Here is a 21,757-nt window from a genome sequence, read left to right as displayed (position 1 = left end):
AGGGTGGAGGCGGGGAGGTACGTTTCCCCAGTGCAATTTAGGGGTTGGGCAGAGAAGCCTTGCTTTTAAAAGAGGCGTCAGGGGAGCCCCCACTGCAATGCAGGAGCAGCTACTGGGGCATTCGTTACGCTACAAAAGCTGATCACTGGAGATCTTGGATCACTTCTGGGAAGGTGGAACAGCGGAGTCACATCAGGAGGAAGGCAACCGCTCCAGATCCAGAGCTCAAGGACACTGCATAGCACTGCAAAAGGCAGTGCCTGCTGATGGCCAAGTATTACTCTTCCAACACCCTGACAAGTAATGATAATAATAGTAACTGCACTCACATATTAGACCCTCACTCAGAACAAAGGAGCAAAGAGTCCAGTAGCACCTTTAAGACGAACCAACTTTATTGTAGCATAAGCTCTCGAGAGCCACAGCTCTCCTCGTCAGAGGCATCGTCAGCTTTTGAGAACCACAGCTCTCTTCGTCAGAGGCATGCACTCAGAACAGTGAACAGAGTCAGTGTTGTTATCCCCAGTACAGCTGGGCTGAGAGCTGACCCAGGGCCACCTGCTGAGCTTATGGTAGTAGAGGAATCTGAACCAACAGCATGCTGATTCGCAGCTGAACTACTTAACCACTATTTTACAGCAGACCAGGTCAAGAGGCTCCGCTGCACATCCGCAGCTGAGAACGAGTCCTATAAGCCACGCCCCCGATCCAGTCTTGCGGAGTGAGTTCGCCCACTAGCCCCTCCCGTGTCCTCCTGCCCTCCACAGGAAGAACACCCAAGTCTCTTACTGGGTAGTAATCAGCCACAGCTTTGACTTGCTCGTAGTCGTCTGCTCTGGCCAGCTGAGCCAGGCCCTCTGGATACAGCTTCCCGCAGTGCGGGAACAGCTTGGCCCGGTCCTCCTTGGAGAGCTCCGTGCCGAAGGAGTTGATGGTGATGATGAAGGCTCTCCTGTCAGCTTCAAACTGGAAGAAGAGATGGGAGAGGTGAGCCTGAGGGATAAGGGGTCCGGGCTGGGAGAGGCAAGGGAGGACACAGCAGCCACAGCCAAGAGGGGTGGAGCCACCAGCTATACAAAAAGGGGCAACAGACCATGACAGGGTCAAGATGGTCCACTTTAGGTGCAAAAGTAAAAGCCAAAAAGCCAAGAACTCAATCCATGCAATATACCTTTGTTAGAACTCAATTCAATGACACGCATCAGGGTTGCGAGCTTTTGAGTTTGTCAGAATCCTTTGTCGGGCCAGATGTTACAAAATTTTAAAGAGGAAAACAGCAGATTTTTCAGGTCATGATTTTAAGACTTTGCCACGCCAGTGTATAGCAGCTGAAGCAGACTGCAGAGGGACAGCCGTGTTGTAGCAAAACAAAAAGTAAAGACAGTAGCACCTTAAAAGACTAACAACGTTCATTTCAATACGAGCTTTTGTGAGCCAGAGCTCCTACTTCTTTACAAGGCAAGATCTCCATGGGTGAAGAAGAATGGTAAATATGAGTCAAAACGAAATCCATCTGCTTTTGTCTTTTTATCCTTGCAGGTGCCTCACACGATATTCATAACGACGTTGTACAAGGAGTCCAACCACATGCAGCCCTAACTGCAGCTGGCTAAGCGGCAGATTTCGTCAGTACGACTTCCTCAGGGGCTGGTGGATCACCTGAAAGCCGACTCATTCCAGAAAACCCAAAGAGTGACGCAGAATCCCAGCTCATATTTACCGTTCTTCTTCACCCATGGAGATCTTGCCTTGTTCATAGAAGAAACGGAACGGGGCGCGCAGTTCCCTGCGGCAATTGGACTATTGGGAAATGATAAATGTATTTTGCACGTAATAAGCTAACATACTTGCACTGTTTGCACATTGGACAAATTTGTATATAACACTGCTATAACTTTGCATAAATGTTGAGACTATTTTTGTGAATATCCGGGTGGTTTTCCACTCTGTGCTTTTCTGGTTTGAACCGGATATTGGGCTTGTTGTTTTGTACCATTCAACTCCACGGCAGCAACCTCCCCCTCCCCCCCCCACACCTAATGAAGGCTTAAAGCCAGTGAATGAGAGGATCTTCCCACACTGCTCAACCAGTATTTGAAGCTCTTCTCTGAAGAGGCTCCTCAGACTGGAGAAAGGCTTTAAAGTGTGGCTGAACAGAATGGGAAGATACAAGCCTCCGAACGGGATCCAGAGGAGAATGGAAACGTCCTTAGTGCAGTCCCACTTGTGCAAGTAGCAGTGCGCCAGCTGCAGCAACATCGTAATCTTTAATGAAACAAGCATGTGCCTATGGGGCAATGCAGCATACAGTTTCCGTGGTTTTATTTTAGTTTGCTTTTGAAACCGTTTCAGAAGAAGTACCTTGCAGTGTGCCTTGCGCACATGGAGAAGAGAGCGAGGAGACAATTGCCTTCCTGAGGCACAGACAGCGAGGAGTCATTGTAGCGCTTGCGCGAGGACAGTTGTGCACGGAGAAATCCACACGATCCAGCCCACTGAAACCACTGCCCTATTCCACGTTTGGAAACCACAGCCTGCCTCTTGTGACAACTCCTGTGCTGCCCGGGCATTATTTCTACCTTAAATTTGGGGAGGGTCTGGCACGCAGCAGGTCCCAGGTTCAGCCCCCGTTATCTCCAAGGAACAGACGATCTGAAAGACTGCGAGCTCAGACCCTGGTCAGTCGCTGCCAGTCTAAGTAATCAATACTGACTGAGAGACTGATGGCCGGGTCCATTGTAAGGCAGCTTCCTATGTTCAAATCAGTGTTGCTGCGAAATTACAACTGATCTTTAGACTACAGAGATCAATTCTGCTGGAGGAAAAGGCTGCTTTGGAAGGTGGGCTCTATGGCATTATACTCTGTCTGTGGTCCCTCCCCTCCCCAAGCATCTCCCGGCCCAGAGTTGGCAACCTTAGTTTGGAACGCAGCATTTGCCTTTGGCAAATGTACTAGTGGCAGCAAGGCTCAGAAAACGCATCTGCAGAAAGCGTCCTGAACGAGATCTCTGCAATAAATTCCAGTTTCCACTCGAGAAAAACTAAATTCTGTACCCTAATGCCACTTGAATGATTTTTCCCTCAAGCGCAACACGTCCTATTCCTTAGTCTCAAGGCGAGAAACCACAGTTTGTAACATGCAACTGAACAGTATTTCTCAAACAGGGGCCAGAGGAGCTCAGCGTTCTGCAGGAGCACTCTTGGAACTATCCAGCGAATATCCAAATGGATTCAGTCTTCAAGGAATGGAAACAGGGACCCTCCTCCGCAAGGGAAGGCAACAGCAGCCACTCGCCCCTCTTTCTGAGGGTAGCAGCCCCAACAGCCCAACGCACTTGCCTTCCGGATCTTGTCTGATCACTACCCAGAAAACACATTGATTGGTTTCTGGGACTCAAAAGTTCAGCCCTAGGAACTCTAATTGGCTGAGGGACATCAAAGAGGTATAGGCCTAATGCTATTATCCTAATTACTCCGGGTATAAAACTGAACTTGTTTTCACTGTTGTCCAACCCGAAGGATTTCACTGGAGAGATACAGAAATGTCACTCTCGGTCCACGGAAGCCAGTGGCAATTTTCAACTGAATAAGGGAAATACAGGTTTTGCAACATGCTGGCTTTTTTTCTATTCCCACAAGCAGCTCTGAAAGTTCTTCCAGCTCCCATCCCACCCTTGTGGAATGGACCTCTAGCAAGAAGTTATTAACCAATAAGGAAATTCCAGTGCAAAATCCTTGCCAATCAAGGAGAGGGATTGACTAGAACTTGGGTTGTGGCCCCTACAGAATCAGTTGCCTTGAGAGCCTATTGACTTTGTAGGCCATGGCAGAGACAATGAAAACTCCCTCCCCCTCGTAAGCTTGCTTTTAAAGTGTAGCCAAAGGTCCATGCAGAGCTTAAAACACTCACTGAAAAGCCATGGAAGTGAGGGAGGAAGGAAAGGCTTACAGAACGTGGGGAATTTTCAAATTAGAATGAGGGTCTCCAGGTTGCTGAAGTCGGAGAACTGCTGCAGTGCAGGGGCGGGGGGGGGGGGGGAACGGGACACGCCAGCCGAACTCGAACATGCTCCTTGACAAAGTAAGAAGCATGTTTGTTTACAGGAAACACTTATGTTGAAACACTGGCAGACCTCCAAAAGGGACGGCGAAGCAGGGCAACAAAATGTCTTGCTTTGATTTTTTTTTCAACGGGATCACTTGGCTGAATACTGGCACTTGCAGGCCAGAAACAGACTGGCACTGGCAGCAGCCCCTGGCTTCTGCCAACCAGCCTGGCACCACTCTGGAAGACTCGAAAGCTGGCTCCTACCTCCAGGATGGGGCACATGGCATCAGCAGTCGTGCCACCCAGGATCTTGCAGAACTTATAGAAGGACTCAAGGTAAGCCTGAAAAAAAAGAACCAGAGAGGGCAAGTAAGCCTTTCATAGAGCAAGTATGTGTATCATCAGTTTCCACGATGCTCAGCAGGTTTCTGTCACCTTCAGAGTAAAGAATGCAGCCATGGGTGACCCCGCCCCCTCCATGCCCCTTTGCCCTCTACATTGTCTCCCACCCATCCCAAAGCACACCAAAGACATGACCATGCGTTAGCCAGCTGAGGCTGCTTGTCTGTCCCTTCTTCTGCCAGAAGAGGAAAGAGGGCCAAAACTGGAAGCAGTTGAAGCACATCAATGTGCATTGCCTCACCCAGGGTGGAGCACTGATCACCCAGAAGCCAGGTGCACCTGACACAGACCTAATCCTCAGGTGGCATCCAGGCCTGGTTCCTGCCTGCCACTGTATACATGAGAATGAATGGCCACAAGTTAGACACACAGGAACCAGGGGAAAACATTCCCCTGGGCATTTTTTTAAAAGACAAAAACGCAAACACCTTTTACTGAATACTGGGGGAACCTGAAACCATTCCTTGGACTGAAGACTGGTGTGAATGATTGTGGGGAAGGGTCTTGCTGATCGCGGTTGACTGAACGGTACAATCTCTGTTTCAGAAAGCATTTTACTTCTAATTTCATTTTGTGAGCTGACACCCCACCACCAGGCATCTGACAAAGTAAACACTTGCCTACAGATGCTCCTAACGTAACAGGTTCACTAAGGAAATGAGCGGCCTTACTCCCTCCTATGTTCCCACAACATAACAAGGAAAAAGTGTGGGCAAACAGCGGGCTGCTGGTTCAAGAGCTCCAAGCCTCCGTGACAAAGGGAGTCTAAGTTTGCTCCCTCGGCCTCCACCGTTCGGGAAAAAGTGTCGGATCAGCAGTTCTCTGCCCCTTCCCCTTCAAGCTTCACAAGGATTACAACGGCAGTACTAGTCTCTGCTCTCCCCCAGCCCCTGCCCCCCCCCCGCGAACTCTCTTTGGCTTCTTGGCTGAAGGATGATTGTGGAAGAGAGATATAGACTGCTTTCACACAGATCTGCCAGCCCACAGGACTACACAACCAGTGTGCCTGTGGGCAACTGCCACACGGCCTATGTACACCCCCCCCCTCCACAACGGACACTTCTGCATGTGCGTACGTAAGTTTTCCTCTTCTGACCATTAATGCATATAATGCAGCTGCAGGAATCTCAAACACTTATTGCAGAAAACAACCTCCAGCTAGTTAGGGCCGGTGGGAACCAAGAAAGCAGATACGATCGACACCCCATGACTTGCCAGACGTGAGATGGGAGCGATAGCACCACTGCCACCAACGTGCCACCCTTCCTTATTTCAGTACTTGAAAGCCAACCTATCTGCCTCAAACCAGGCACTGCCAGCCGGAGTGGGTTGTGGCTGGCTCCCCAGAGCCCAGAGGCACACCGCCACGTTTCAGATGGGGCCCCACTTTTTCCACCCATCCCTCACGTGCCCACCTCCCCCAAGGCAACGAGCACCAAGCCAGGACGGATGCAAATGCGACACCAACTAAGGCAAAGGCTCCTTCGTGTGAGACTTCGCGCTCTTGCACAGCAGTGGGGCTGTGACCCATCTTTAAAGGAGAGGGAACAAGCTAGTCAAAATGGCCTTCTTGACAGCATGACCAACTGAAACTGGCTTCCGTGCCCAAGCAACGGAGCACAAGGCCTGGCACTGAGGAGACAGAAGGGTGTCTTGAAGAGTTTTATTCTCCCAGTCTGACCCGACACCCTCTTTTGCTCACTCATCCAGTTCATCACAGCGCAGGTGAGGTAAAAAGGCCGTAGCTGCAGCCGAGAGGCACGGCTTCTCTCCCTTGGGGATTCTCTGAGCCACACAGAGGGGTTGCCCACAACGAGGGGCACATGCTGTGGGTGCTGCAGTCTTTAGAGGCCGCCCAAAGGCAGGGGCGATGGCCCACCTCTGTACTTGCTCTCGACTATGTAAATTTCTGGCTCCGAATAGGGTACATTCTTTCAAGGAGGAAATGCTTGCAAGCAGTTGGTGAAAGGTAGAAGGAAAACCTGTGCAAATGCACCTCAAAAAAAGTTATTGGTTAAGTTCTCTGGTTTTATTTGCAGCAAGAGGAGTGATTAAACCCCCTCCCCCAGACATAAGAGCAGTCACAAGCCCCTGGGACACTGTGTCCTCTCCCACCCTTTCTCCCTGGGAAAGAATAATGCAGTTAATAAGTTACTTACAGATTCACAACAGAACATGCCCAGCACGGAATTTTGGGCAGACAGTGGGGCGGGGGGGGGCAGCCCAGTCCACTCCTGTTTCTAAAACCCCCACCTCCCATTTTATAAGATGAGGCTAGCAGCTTTCCTCCTCTCTGAACGCTTACCTTGTAGAGAGTGTTTCGAATAATTTCAATGTTCATTTCATCGAGGTCCTGCTCCGAGATGCAATCCTGGAAAAAGGCAGCTGAAAGACAGAGGAAACTGTGAGGCGGAGCGGGCCAAGATTCCCTCTGCCTAAGTGCCAGGTGCCTGGGCTAGGACAAATTTCAATTCATGGGGCATGCAGGCAAATCAGAGGGAGATCCACTGACTGCACCTCCAAGGAACGATAAAATGTGAAACACTGAATTGCGTCTGAAGAATTAAAGAACTGCAGCAGTCACCACACTGGTCAGTCAATCTAATGAGAAAGCAGGGGGATTTTCTGCAATTACTGAGTTGCAGACCATGGTGATTTCATCTTTGCATGCAACTGCCAGCCAGTGTCAAGAAACCCAAGGATTCCAGATTGCTCCCCCACCCCCGCAATCATTCCCCGAGGAAGTCAACCAGGGTCTCCGTCTCACCCAAGGGTGTGTCCACCAGGATGGCATTGTACAGCTCGGCAGGAGTCTGAGCGATATTCACTGCCTCCATCTGCTCGAAGCTTCCCAGAGGGTGGCACTTGGGCACCAGCTCAGCAATGGAGCGTTGATGCAGCGTCCCAGTGATAAGCAAGATCACGTTGTCAATCATGTAGCTGTACCTGCAAGGAAGCAAGGTGGCCAGGTGCTGTGGGGCTCTGCTGTGAAGCCCACTGGGTAAATTTGGGGCCTATCCGTCCCTCCCTCACCAGCTTCACAGAGTTACTGGGATAGTTTTAGGTGGGTAGTCATGTTGGTCTGTGGTAGAAAAGCAGGACTTGAGTCCAGGGGCACCTCAGAGACCAACAAGATTTTCAGGTCTTGAGCTTCTGAGAGTCAAAACTCCCTTCTTCAGGTATCACCGGGAGGATCAAGTGAGGCAGGGGAAGAACAGACCCCAGGGAAGCCACCCTGAGCTCCCCGGAAAGAAGGGCAGGATGAGAATAAAAAAGAACTTTTTTTGTTTACGCCTTAAACCGAACTAGAGGAACAGTGCAGAGGCTGGTGAACGCTATCCAGGTAACACTGAGTGTTGTTTTTAAAAGGCTATTTATTAATTAGCAATACTTAGGGATGATAATAATAACATTAATAGGAGCAACACATTATAAAGAACATGAGCAAGACAGTTTCACTATGAACGAAGGATTAATAACAACAACCATCACCAGCAGTGATGTTCCAGAATAGACATACTTGGATCACTAAGCCAGTTTGGTATAGCGGTTAGATCTAGGAGGCCCAGGTTCAAATCCCTGCTCTGGCATGGAAGCTTACTGGATGACCTTGAGCCAGTGGCACACACTCCGTCTAAGCTACCTCACAGGGTTGTTGTAGGGATAAAAATGAAGGAGAGGAGAACTCTGTAAGCTTCTTTGGGTCTCCATTGGGGAGACAGGTGGGGTATAAAATGAAGTAAATACATATACAAATAAACATTATATAATCGTATCATACAGAATTTGGATGGATGGTAAAAAATTTAAATGCTGTATATTTGACTAGTCCATAAATCAGGATAGAGCTGCTTTTCAAAGGCCTTTTGTGGATTTGCTGCTTAGATTTTCCAACAAAATCCAAAAAAAAGGAGTAGCAAAAAATCCTACTTAACATACCCATTCGAAACTGCTTACAAATTATTTTACCGCTATCGCAACCACATCAAATAGTGCCAATCTTTAAAAAGGAACCACAAACTCAGACCAGCACTAGATTCATTAGGACACATCTCTGAAACCTTCTGAGTTGGTGGAAGTGCTTGCAGGGTCCGGCAGGCTCAGTGGAGGAAGAGCCTCCCCGCCGCCATACGGCATGCACCCAGGCAGCAGCTGAAGCCGTGCAGTGCAGTTGACAGTGGTCTTTGCAGCCTCTTCCAGATGTTTTCAGCACAGACACATAACAGATCCACTGCTGGTCAATTAAGACTTCAGCTCAGCAGTGGCCTGTAGCAAATCTCCCAAGAAAGCAAGCACTTTTGCCCAAGCCGTCTGAGAGCGCCCTGAGAGAAGGGCAAACCAAAACTGACCCGAGAGAGCAAGGAGAAAAAGCCCAGAGGCTGATCTTCTTTCCCACTTGGGTCAGCGAGAAGAAAGCCTCTGTTCCAGCCCGGAAGGCAAACGCCCGTGACCCAGTCCAGGAAATGCTTGTCGCTCTCCTGGTACACTTAATACCTATTTGTTGATGCCCTGCCCTACACCTCACTGAATCCTCCCAGCTCAGCAGTTGGGCCCTTGAGAGCGAGTTGGGAGCCTGGCAGCCCCGTTTGCACCTCCCAAAGCTGTTAGAAAAGGATGACAGGGGCACTCCCTCCAAATAGCAAGCCTTGTTTTTGCAAAGAAGGATTGCACAACATGGCAAGCGGCCCAGGTGGAGGGAGTCAGCAAAGCCTCTTCCGGCCTGTGAAGGAGCACTGCAAACATCAGCAATGGGGCGGGGGGGGGGGGATGAAAAGGGAGCACTCAACACGCAAGGCAGGGACGGCTTGGGGCAATTCTCAGAAGAACCCCAACCCACCTCTCTGTATTTGTTAGGAACAGCACAGCTCGTGCTTTGTCAACTCTACATGGCCTGCCACTTACAGTGGACCCTGTCATACTTTTTATGTATTTAATTATACTTATTTATTTACCACGCTATTCTCTCCACTAGGGGAATCCAAAGTGGCTTACATCGTCCTCCTGTCCTCCGTTTGAACCTCACCATAACCCTGCGAGGTAAGGTCAGGCTGAGAGCGTGGGGCTGGGAGGGCACGCCGGGAGCTTCCGTTGCAGAGTGGTGAGTCGAACCTGGGGCCGCCCAGATCCTCGTCTAGCCACTACCCTCATGCTCGCACCCTGCTTTTCTCCATCGTTCTCCCCTCCCCCGTTTTAGTCTCACAACAACCCGTGAGGTAATTTAGGCTGGGAAAGCGTGACAGGCCTGGTGTTAGTTCAGTTATGAAGATGGTGAGTCCAACCCACCCTCCAACCCCACCAAACTGTCGATGCCTGCCGATGAGGTGCTAAGCGTGTGTCTGGACTGTACCATACAGATGGGGGCTCACAGGACTGCATGGGCCTACCGACTTCTCTGCACACGAAAGCTGTATCAGAGTAGTGGTTCTAGTCTAGATTTTTCCCTGGCATGTTAGCTTCCTACACTGAGGTTGTGTCTGTAGCGCATTTACATACAAGCCCCACCACCGCTGAAACAGTGCAGTCCAGTTCTCACTGGCAGTTCTAATTTTAAGCTGCTGAAAAACAGAACCTGCCACCTTCGCACAGGCAGCCATCTTTGGAATGTGGGTATAGTTTTGCAAACCATTCGCTGGAAACGTGTGTAGTGGTCAGGAGCGGGGCTTCAGAATTCCCCCACGATAGCTACTGAAGCCTCTTCCGCGCCAACTACCTACTGCCACCAAGGGGCAAAACTCACCCTGCCAGGAAAGGAAGGAGCATCTTGGGTTTCTCGCAGAACACTGCGGGGGCCACATCACTACGGCCCGCCTTGCACAGTTCAGTGGCCAAGGGCCAGCTATGAGGCAAGAGAAGAGAGCTTCCCTCACTGGCACGACATTTGGGTAGCCCCTCGGCGCTTCCCCTCCACTGTGATCATAACATTATTAACTGAAGAAGTGAGCTCATTAAGTGAAGAAGTGGCTCATGAAAATTCATACCCTACTGCTAATTTTGTTAGTCAGTGATTCAGTGATCCAGTAAATGAGCTGGAGACCCCTTGGCCGTCTTCGGGGCCAATATTTGATCATTTCAGACCACTCTTTGGGGAGGAGATTGACAGGACCCTGCGATCAGTTAGGCCCGCCACGTGTCCCTTGGTCCCATGCCCATCGTGGCTGGTAAAGGCCAGTGCTGAAGGGCTGCGGTCCTCGCTGGAGGCCATTGTTAACCTATCCTTCGGCTCCGGGGATTTTCCTGGGCCATTAAAGGAAGTTGTGGTGAGGCCTCTTTTAAAGAAACCATCGCTGAACCCCACCGACCTGGTTAATTACCGCCCGGTTTCGAACCTCCCGTTTCTGGGAAAGGTGATTGAGCAGGCGGTGGTGGAACAACTGCAGGGCTTCCTGAAGGATGTCTTGGCCCCAGACCCCTTCCAGTCCAGGTTCCGTCCGGGACATGGGACGGAGACGTTGCTGGTCGCCCTCACAGACAATCTTTGTAGACATCTGGATTGAGGTGGCTCAGCGCTGCTGATATTACTGGATCTGTTGGCAGCGTTGGATACAGTCAATTACGATCTTCTGACTCACCACCTCGTCAATGTGGGGATACGAGGGACTGCCTTACAGTGGCTTGTCTCTTTTCTCCATGGTCGGGGACACAGGGTGGCACTTGGGGAGAAACTGTCATCCCACCACCCTTTGGTGTGGGGGGTCCCACAGGGAGCAATACTCTCCCCATTATTGTTTAACATCTATATGCACCCCCTTGCCCAGTTGGTACGAAGTTTCAGACTTGGGTGTCATCAATATGCAGATGACACCCAGTTGTATCTGATGATGGACGGCCAGCCCGGCTCAGCCCCAGATGTCCTGGAACGTGCTTTTGCAGCTGTGACTGGTTGGTTGAAGCAGAGTCGGCTGAAACTGAACCCAACAAAAACGGAGATCCTGTACTTGAGCCACGGGCGATTAGGTTCGGCACTCCGGCTTCCGGCCCTCGATAGGGCACCGTTAGTGCCAGTTCCGAGGGTTAAGAGCCTGGGGGTGATCTTGGATGCCTCCCTGAAAATGGAGGCACAGGTCACAGTGGTTGTCAGGTCCTCTTTTTCCCATGTGCAGCAGACCAGGCAACTTGTCCCTTACTTGTCAACCCGTGACTTAACTGCAGTGATCCAAGCAACAGTAATCTCTAGGCTAGATTACGGTAACTCGTTCTACGTGGGGCTGCCCTTGAGCCTGACCCGGAGATTACAGCTGGTACAAAATGCAGCAGCGCGTGATATTACAAGAGTGCCAAATAAGGCACATATAACACCGTTCTTATGCGAGCTGCATTGGTTGACAGTGGAGTATTGGATCAGATTCAAGGTTCTGGTATTGACCTATAAGGCCCTGTGCAGACTGGGACCAGCGTATCTATGGGACCGTCTCTCCCCATATATTCCCCAGAGGACATTCCAATCACAGGACAAACAGCTGTTGGTGGTCCCTGGCCCCAAGGAGGCCCGCCTAGCCTCGACTAGAGCCAGGGCCTTTTTGGTCCTGGCTCCCACCTGGTGGAACGCTCTGTCTGCTGAAATCAGGGCCCGGCAGGACCTACTATCTTTTTGCCAGGCCTGCAAGACAGATGCTCTGCCAGGCATATGGCTGAGGCTGGGCCTCCGCCGGCCTGAAAAAAGGGGTGTATAAAATCTTAACCCTCCGTGAAGGCTGTCCACTACCCTGTTTTAAATGTGTATGGATTTTATCGTATCTTAATATGTTGTTTTTACTGTATTTTGTATTTTAATATGTTGTTATCCGCCCTGAGCCCGCTCACGGGGAGGGCGGGATATAAATAAATAAACAGTCTTATAGGTGCTACTGGGCTCTTGCTCTTTTCCAATGTTATTAACTGACAGGGTTGCTATCTTCCTGCTAGCCGCTCCGTCAGGTCCAAGAGGCGGCACAGGTAAGTGCCCTTCCCCCAAAGAGGGGATTATGCCCTGCTGCAGCATGGAGGGCTTGTGATGTCCACCGGAAGCGACTTACGGCAGTTGTACACATGGACCCATGCCCATGCTTTATACTGACTCAGACTCAGGGTTCGTCAATGTCAGCATTGTCTACTCAGACGGGTCAGGGGTCTCAAGCAGAGGTCTTTCACATCGTCTGCGCCTGGTCCACTTAATTTAGATGTCAGAGATTGAACCTGGGACCTTCCGCGTGACAAGCAGATGTTCTGCCTCTGAGCCTCAGCCCCTCCGCAGTTGTTTGAGGGCAAAGCCCTTATTTTAAAAAACTGACTTCAAACAAGGAATGCTGCCCCCTCCCCGGACAAGCACTGCAGTAGTTTTGCTGGCAGTTAAAAAGCTGGCTCGATCAAGCCTCCGCCAGATGCACACAACAGCATAGCATCAGCCAAGGGCAACAGCACACGACGCGTCTGTGCAAAGAGGCCACCTTGGCACTTCTGCAGGAGGGAACACACACCACGACAAGCAGGGGGAGGCGCTGACCAGCAGACCGCATTAAGGGCAGGGCCAGAACGTACAGAGGGGCCCAGGGAAGGACCGGCTTGCCTGCCACTCCCAACCCACGGCACCCTTTTCTTCGGAGCGGGATGGTAATAGTTTGCAAGGCTCAGCCACGTTCTTCTCCAGACTTCTGCACAGATGTTGAGGCCACAGTGAAGAATCTCCTCTCGTCTGACCTTGTTCAGATCAGATGCTGGATTCCCTCCACTGCTGGCCTTGATCGGCCTAATCCTAACCAGTGAAAGCATTTGTAATGATTTAGAAATCTCTCTGGGATACAGGGGGCAAAAGGACAGCAGATTCCCTGGCTAGCACACTCGGCCTTGAATTTCTGATTTAACCCAGTCAGTCTTTCCTTGTTTGCCTTTGGCTCAAAGCCTCCTCCCTGGTAGCTGTAACCAAGCTAACACAGGAAGCTTTTTTTCAATCACCCAAACCAAGTTGCTGATTTAAAAGTCTCTTGATTTAGAAGTCTCTTGCCAGCCAGTGCTTGTAGTCCATGAGTCACTGTTTACCACCCCTCAACACATTTAATGCATATATTATGTTACATAATGCCCTAACGCATAAAAGAAAGGCGTTTAAGACTTCATAAAAAGCTTTATCTCTTATTTTTCAGTACAATAAATAACTATTGCCCAACGTTCCCCAAGCGTAATGTGTGCCCTGTAAATCGTTTCTTTGCATCCTTTGATAACATCTTAATTTAGTAAATAAAAATAAAACCACATCTCAAACACAATTACTTTTGGGGAGGGGCACGTGCTTCTGTTTTCTTCCAATATGCCACAATAACCATCTCAGTGGCTGAAAGCGAAGTTGAAACTGACTCAATGGAGCCAGGACCCAGCGGCTGCCTTCGCAGTATCACCAAGAGGAAGATGCCTCTCTCCAATATGGCAGCAGCATCGCTTGATTCTCATCAACATCTTTCCTTTCCAGATATAGTTTTAGAATCATAGCCAGGAGGGACTCGATGGCTGCTCTCACCCCAATCTTTGGGTGGTATTTCCCTGACCACCTCCAGGAAAGGAGTTTCTCCAGATATCTACTGCCATGCCCCAAACATTTCTGGATAGCAAGCCAAAGCCAGATTTATTGACATTCTTCAATTCCTCTCATGACCCACATCGATTCTTGTGCAAAAGCTATTTAGAAAACTTCCATAAGCAGTTGGTGTCCCCCTGCCCTCCCCATTAGGCCAGGCGTGCAAACAGCCACCTTCTTGGTTGCCTGTGGCAAGGAAGACTCTCCTCTGGGCAACCACAGGAAGCATCTCTCGTAAAAAGCCAAAAGCTTCTCCACCACTTCCAGGCTGTCGGATACCTACCATATTATATGCCAACTACGTTACCCGCAAGAATCTGGACACAGTAATGAGCTGAGTGAGGGCTGATTCAATCTACACAAGACATGCGCACGCACACACATATGAAAGCAAGTTTGCTGGTTGGCTTTCTGATCTATGCCTACAAACAGAGGCTCAGGCATTATCCCTAGCAAGCAGGGTCTTTAATTATCCTCAGCTGATACGCACACGAACTCTGGCTTTTCCTTGAAAAGTTAGGTCTGACCAGTTACCCACATGCTGATCGCACCCAAGGTAGATTACTGTGATGAGCTACAAGTGGGGCTGCCCTTGAAGACTGAACACATCATCCGATTTAAAATGCGAAGTACGCATCTTGCTAGTACTTAGAGCACTGCACTGGCTACTCATTTGTTACCAGGCACAATTCAGAATTACTTTTGAAGTCCTAAATATCCGAGGCCTGGGTATCTGAAGGACCACCTGCGTCCGTATGAGCCAGCCATTCCACAAGGTAAGTTCCTCCTCAGATATACTCTGGTCTGCATGCCCCCACTTTCGGATGCAACCTGGGTGCGTACTACAGGCAGGGCCTTTTCTGGTGTGGCACCTTATCTTCAGAACTTTCTCTCTGCAGATAACAGCACAGCATCAAGCTGACACTTAGGCTGGGAAGTCTTAGAGGCCAGGCAAAACCTATTCACCAAAACATTTGTGGATTGTTAATTGTTAGTCTAGAACGGCTTGCTAAGAGTTTTTTTAAGTGACTTTTAAAAATCTGGTCTTTAGCTGTTTTCTACATGGTTTTATTGCTCCGCTTTTAAAATCCACATATTTGTCACGGCTGCTTTATAGCTGATTTTATAATGTCACTTACAGTTGTTTAATTGTTTTGCTCTTGGCTGCAGGATAAAAAAATATTTAACAGGTACATAACTATCACCGGAATGCTGCTGTCCTTTCTTTCCCCCAGGAAAGCTGCTCCAGGAAAAAGCAAGCTGAATTCAGATAAAGGTGTGTATGTTTGCGGGGGGGAGGGGGCGGGGGGGGCTGCACATGTATGCGTGAACAGAGGTGTGTACTGGTTTAACTACAAAAGACTAGCAAGTACGTGTGAAGAGAGAGGCCAGTAAAAATTCAAATATGTCTAACCTTTGTAGACATATTTACAAAGATGTTAAGATAAAATCTGTTTGCTCCAGTCTCTTTTTCCAAAGTTACATGTGCCAAAGAGAAGGGCCATTTTCCCACAAGGAGAAAATGTCCATGCTCACTTACATCCCGGAAGCCAGAGAGGAAAGATTTTTCTGGCTGATGAACATAGGATGTCCCCTTATGCAGACTTAGTCTAACTAGCCCAATACAGGCTGCAGCCCTCCACGGATTTCTGCTGAAATCTTTTAACTAGAGATGCCAGGGATTGAACCTATGGCCTTGTGCAAGCAAGATCCGCACTCTACCACTGAACTCGCTCCTGCTATAGTAGAACTGTGGGATAATGTTTGCCCCACGCTGCAGATAAAGATCAAACAGAGCACCTGCTTGTGGATATCCCGCGTCACATCCTCAGAAGGGCAACCACCTCAGTGTAAAGAAATGCACATTATGGGGTTTTGTTACGAAGCCAAACACTCTAGAACCACAGGAGAGAAGGTGTTATTATTCAGATCACAGGCTAAGGAGATGAAAATCAGCATCTTGCTTTGTATCTTCACACAAGGGCCCTGAGGATCTTAAATACACACACACACTACCCTTGCCCACTGGCACCCATCCTGACTTGCTTGGTATGAGTTTATGATCCTGCCTTGGACAGAAAGAAACCATGGCGACAACGAGCCTCTTTTATCTCGGAGCATTTATGCTCAAACTTATAACGGTTAAAGAACAGTGAGAATTCCAAGATCGTAGGAGAGAAGTTAAATCCTACCTTGAGCTGGTCTCTTGACAGCTTGCCCGCCTGAGCAGCTGTCTTGAGCGCTCACCCGCCACATATATCGCACAGCTGGAGGAAAGACACTTCCAACAGGCAACATGGCTCCATCTCTGAGAGCAATACACCAGGCCTGCTTCCAGGCACACATGAAGATGCCTTATAATGAATCAGACCTTCAGTTCATCAAAATCAATATTGGCAGACTGGCAGCAGCCCCCCAGGGTCTCAGAAAGAGGTTTTTCACATCACCTACTGCCTGGACCTTTGAACTGGAGATGCCAGAGATTGAACCTGAGACCTCTTGCATGCAAAGCAGACGCTCTTCCACTGAAGCACAGCCCCTCCCTACCAGGAGGGGGGCTCCAAAGTCTTTGCCCCACAGCACAAGACCACAGGAAAGCCCACACTTACGTGATAAAGTCCAGAAAGCTGGCCAGGGGCTCATAGGCGTGATTCCTCATGTGGCGGAACTCGACCACCATCTTCTCCTTCAGCTTGTCATCGATGACGGACACAGTGAGGGGGGAGGCTTCGTTCGCCAGGAAGCTGCCATAGTCTGTACTCTGGAGATGGAGTTTCAAATCTGCCGGGGGGGGGGGAGGGAGGGAGACAGAAAAATTAGAGCAAAATTCCTGACTGAAGGCACCATTGTGGATCTAACAACAGCGACACCTGCTGGGGGAAGAGAGGCAGCTGAGCTTGGCTAATGTGCTGCGCCTTGCTGGGTACATGCCCGGGGATGCCAGGTCAGCCCTTGGCTTTTATGTCAGTCTTTTGGAGGCACACAGCACGCCCTTGAACTTTGCACCTTCTTTTGGGCTCATGGCTGGTGCCGCTGCTTCATCAGAGCAAAACAGGGTTGCAATACAGGGTTGCAAATGTTCCTGAAAGGCTCTTTATTAGGTCACTGGGGTGGGAGAAGAGAGACGCTGAACCGAATGCCTGGAACCTGCCGGACCGCATTTTGGGCCTAGGAGAGGCAAGCCAGACGTGGGACTGTGCTGAAATGCCATTCACACCATTCACTTCCCCTTCCCGCCAGCTAAATCAGCCACCAAACCTTTCCACCGGGATGTCCCACTGGCCTCCTGGCCTCATTCCTCCACACCCAGCTCCCTGCCTACACTGCCCGGGCAAAAAGTGGTAAACATGTAGATGCCGCCACGTTCTGACTCCACTCCACTAAAGTTAATGCATGCCCCTGCCTTCGCGATGGAACGGGCAGCTTGTTACTTCTTGACCTGGTTGCTGGAGCAGAGCGACTGCTTAACCAGTTTGAGTTGTTATGCCAACATGTAAAAAAAAAAAAAGAATTACATGCCTATTTGGTCTCTTTCACAAAAACCGTCTTGGCCGAGATGTTTTTTTAAGGAGGAAGTTGGTACCACTGGGAGCTTGGTTTCCAAGTACTGTGAATAAAGCTAGTGCTGAAATAGGCTTTTAAACTGGAAAGCAGGGCCTTGACACAGGAAACCTGGTGCTCCTGGAGATATTCTGCCAAAGAGTGAACTCTCATGGAGGAATAACTCCAGATGGGTAGCCCCATTGTCACAAAAGCAAACAGGAGACTCGTGGCACCTTAAAAGAGAACATTTTATTCCGGCATAAGCTTTTGAGGACTAGAGCTCCGTTCTTCAGAGAAGACTGATATGAAGATATCAGGAATGAGCAGATTGAATGATACACATACAAAAGCTTGGGGGGGAAAGTGTTGGGGGGAAAGGTTCTTATTTTTAAGGGCTTCCTCCCCTTGGGGTGAAATCCGGGGAAGCATAAAAAAAATCCTGTGAAATGCTCTCTTACTAAAAGAGATACTTGCATATCATTTGTATAAAATTGGAAGATGTCTGTACAGTCTCATTTCTAGAAACAAACTATAGCACCACGGATGTGTTAGTGCATTTACCCAAATGCATTATTAATCAAAATAAAAGTACCTTTCATGTGGATACTAAAAAAAAAAAAACGCTCTCTTTTGCAAAGTCTCTGATAAGTCATAGGATATGTAAAGCAAAGAACGTCTGGTCAGCCCCAAAAGAGAATTCACATTGTGTAGGGTGGGCTACAGATCACTCATTAGGCGCTGAAGAGGTCTGAGTGGGGGGCTGTAGGTGGTGATCTGCCCTGCTCTCTTTGGGGCTGGTCCTCTAGCGCTCCATCCCTGGACACCAGGCTGGCCCAGTCAATTGGTGCCTTCCCTCTGCTGGGTGGGCATTGCCCTTTTTCAGATACCCGAGACACATTCTTTAGCAGAATCCCTGCCCGAGGTCCTGGAACACGCTGCCACCTACTGGCTGTTCCCCCACTTACAGGGGCCTGCCCAGCATCAATCAATTGGGGCCAGTGGCTTTTTTCCAGTCAGCCTCCACTTTATGAGGCGGTAAGGGAAACGTTTTTGTTAGAAATCTTCAGGAGGCCCTGCAAGGTCATTTTTTTCAAGGCTTTTAATGGGAGACACTAAGCAGGCATTTTGGGGGTGGCTATCTGGGGTTTTATTCTATTGGCTTTAAATTGTAATGTTTGACTTGTAAGCCCCCTTGAGGCATAAATGAAGGTGGGATATAAATATTTAAATAAATAAATACAGGTGCAGGTTTCTGTCACAGGGCTTTGGCTGTGAATTGTGGTGTTTTGCTCTGGCTAGCAATTGAACACACGAGGCTACCTTGTACGGAATCAGACCCGTAGCCCATCAAGGTGAGCACTGTCTGCTCTGCCCGGCAACAGCTCTCTAGGGTCTCAGGTAGATACATCTCACCTAGTATACAAATCATACCCTGACCTGGATCGCCCAGGTGAGCCTGATCTTGTCAGATCTCAGAAGCTAACTGGGGTCAGCCTTGGTTAGGGATTGGATGGGAGACCTCCAAGGAAGACCAGTGTTGCAGAGGCAGGCGATGGCAAACCACCTCTGTTAGTCTCTTGCAATGAAAACCCCACCAGGGGTCGCCATAAGCCAGCTATGATTTGACAGCACTCTCCACCACATACATATCACCTATTACCTAATCCTTTCAACAGGAGATACTGGGGATTGAACCTGGGACCTTCCGCGTGTCAAGCAAATGTTCCATCTCTGAACTACAGCCCCTCCCCAACTGGAAACATGCAGATATGATATGGGGTGACAATTAAGTGGCCATTATGTAATGGCACAATCAGGATAACGAGGAATGGAAGCTTCTGGAATCCTGATGAAATCTCTCACATTTCCCCTCATGTGGACTGAAAGGATAAAGAAGCAGAGAGGAGAGGCGTTTGGGGGAGAGGAGGCACCATGTCCGCCATTAGTACAGTAGCATCCTGCGGATGGGACCACATGAGTACCCACAGCACACCTGAAGACAAGCTGTTCTCAAACCTGAAGAAATTCTGGGTGAGGATGAAGTGGCCGATCTTGGCACTAGAAACGTGGCAATATTCACAGATAATATTCCAGATGGCTTGGGGTGTGTGTGTGTTGGGATACTGCTTCATGGTAGACAGTGAGACCCTTGGAGAGATTATTGGGGTGGATCCTACCCCCCTATCCTACCACTTCGCTGCACAAAGTTCATTTGTTTATCTAAATCAAAAAGAGTCCAGTAGCACCTTTAAGACTAACCAATTTTATTGTAGCATAAGCTTTCGAGAATCACAGTTCTCTTCGTCAGTTGCATCTGACGAAGAGAACTGCGATTCTCGAAAGCTTATGCTACAATAAAATTGGTTAGTCTTAAAGGTACTACTGGACTCTTTTTGATTTTGCTACTACAGACTAACACGGCTAACTCCTCTGGATCTATTTGTTTATCTAAGTATTTATACCCCATCTTTCCTTACGGCTCCAGACTGAGGCCTTCCTCTGATCTCAGGCGCTTTCTTCCAAATGGAGGGGCTCTTCCGCTGGAGGAAGAGCCACTTAATTTGGAGGAAGGCTCCTAGGGCTGAAGGAAGGCTCTTGGGAGCACGGTCAAATCCACCCAACCGATTCCGCAAGAAGCCTGTGAACACCCTGCAAATAAACATGAGAGCGTGATGGCACAGGGGCTGAGGACAGAGCAAACCTAACCAGACATTCCTCCTGGGACATCACCTGGTGAAACAACCTGGTTAGCAGACTTCTGACAGCAGGCTCCGAGTTGGGCGAGAAAGACTGACACTGGCACGCTGGCACTGGCACGCTGCTGTCTCTGCCCGGGGAAGGGAGACTGCAGAGGCGCACCAGGGCATCGGATGAAGGGAACTCTGACTACGGAATAACTTTTGTCAGTCTCCTAAGCGGCCATTGGACCCCAGTTTCTTTCATAGGGAATATGGGCTGCACAACTGGGTCTAGTGTATTCACCACACTAGAAGTTTATTGGGAGGACTTCCATTGGCTTGTGCCAACAGGCTCCTTTTAGCCACTAGGGGGATAGAGGTGAGCAGCGGAGCCACCACCCAGCAGCCGCCGCTGGACCCCTTGCTTCCAAGCTGACTACCACGAGCCTAAACAGAAGGCATCCTGGCTCAAATACGTCTTGAGAAAACTTCCTGAGCAGCTTCTCCTAATGCTCGGCTGCTCTTGTATTTAGGACGCTCTGGCCAGTGTTCAGGCAACGCATCTTCTTTCCCCGTCTTACAAGCCCTTCACTTTTGATTCCAGATTCAACAGACAAGATCTGCCTTCCTCGGGGATCCTGGTTTTAAGTACGGCCAGCATAACCCTGTCTTAAGGTTCTCCCCACCTCCGTTTCTCCTTTGCAGGCAAAATACATCCCGTTCTTTTAGACTCTCTCTTCCAACAGCTGACTTCCAGTCTCTCGCCACCCTTGTCGATCCCTTCCAAAGCCAGACATTCCACATGTGGGGTGATCAGCTCACGCAGCTGCTCTGGCGAAACCCCCGGCGTGGACCGAAGTAAACCTCTCTCACTCGGTCCAAGTCTGTGCCCTTCCAGCTCCTAGAAAGCACCTCTAAAGGCTGCAAGCCAGGCCAAGGAAGAGAATCCCCCCTTGCCGAGTGCCATCTGTCACTCCAATGCCAAGGTTCCCCCTTGCTTCAGCTTTACAGAGAGGTCACAAGCCAGATGCATAATCCCAGGGAGTCAAGGGGCACCAGCAGAAAGCAGATGAGGCAGAGGCTGAATGGAACCAGATGGGAAATGCTCTCCAGCACTGATCTTGGTTTCTTGGAATCTGAAATTCGAGGCATTCTCGGGCCTCCAGTGTGGCAGTTAGTTGTAGGAGTACTTCCCAACTTTATAGCGAAGAGGAGGGGAAAAACCAATCACTTCCTGTATTATGGCGGGGGGGGGGGAGGACAAGACCATTATAAGTAAGCTACGCTGAATGCTTGATTTGATCCAATGCTGCCCTTCACTCAGAACCACTTGCTGTACGTGCCCAAGAGCTCAGCCGGGCGTACAAGTACGCGCGCACACAGAAACAGCCCTCTTCTCGGTTTCTGTTTAGGGTCATTTTATTTACATCATTCTAGGTTGCTCAGAGTGTATATTGTTGTTATAGCATGGCTTGCTTTAACAATATGATAAAACATGTTATTTTTAGTGACTGTGCTGTCACAGCACCGGCCTATTTCTTA

At 49.5% G+C, this 21,757-nt stretch overlaps 2 protein-coding genes across 2 annotated transcripts in view; one reads left to right on the top strand and one right to left on the bottom strand.

Annotated features, from left to right (window-relative positions):
- FHOD1 (formin homology 2 domain containing 1) overlaps positions 1-21,757 on the top strand; it is a 274,420-nt gene that overhangs the window by 190,460 nt on the left and 62,203 nt on the right. The window lies entirely within an intron of this gene.
- ATP6V0D1 (ATPase H+ transporting V0 subunit d1) overlaps positions 1-21,757 on the bottom strand; it is a 47,044-nt gene that overhangs the window by 6,346 nt on the left and 18,941 nt on the right. The window contains exons 2-6 of the mRNA XM_055000393.1: positions 16,604-16,775; positions 7,218-7,396; positions 6,756-6,835; positions 4,313-4,390; positions 790-966 (exon numbers count right to left, since the gene is read on the bottom strand). Of these exons, the coding sequence (XP_054856368.1) occupies positions 790-966; positions 4,313-4,390; positions 6,756-6,835; positions 7,218-7,396; positions 16,604-16,775 (686 nt within the window). The remainder of the gene's footprint in view (positions 1-789; positions 967-4,312; positions 4,391-6,755; positions 6,836-7,217; positions 7,397-16,603; positions 16,776-21,757) is intronic.

The sequence above is a fragment of the Eublepharis macularius genome, chromosome 16, assembly GCF_028583425.1.
Source record: "Eublepharis macularius isolate TG4126 chromosome 16, MPM_Emac_v1.0, whole genome shotgun sequence".
NCBI classification, from domain to species: Eukaryota; Metazoa; Chordata; class Lepidosauria; order Squamata; family Eublepharidae; genus Eublepharis; species Eublepharis macularius.
This window is presented reverse-complemented; position numbering and strand designations above follow the sequence as displayed.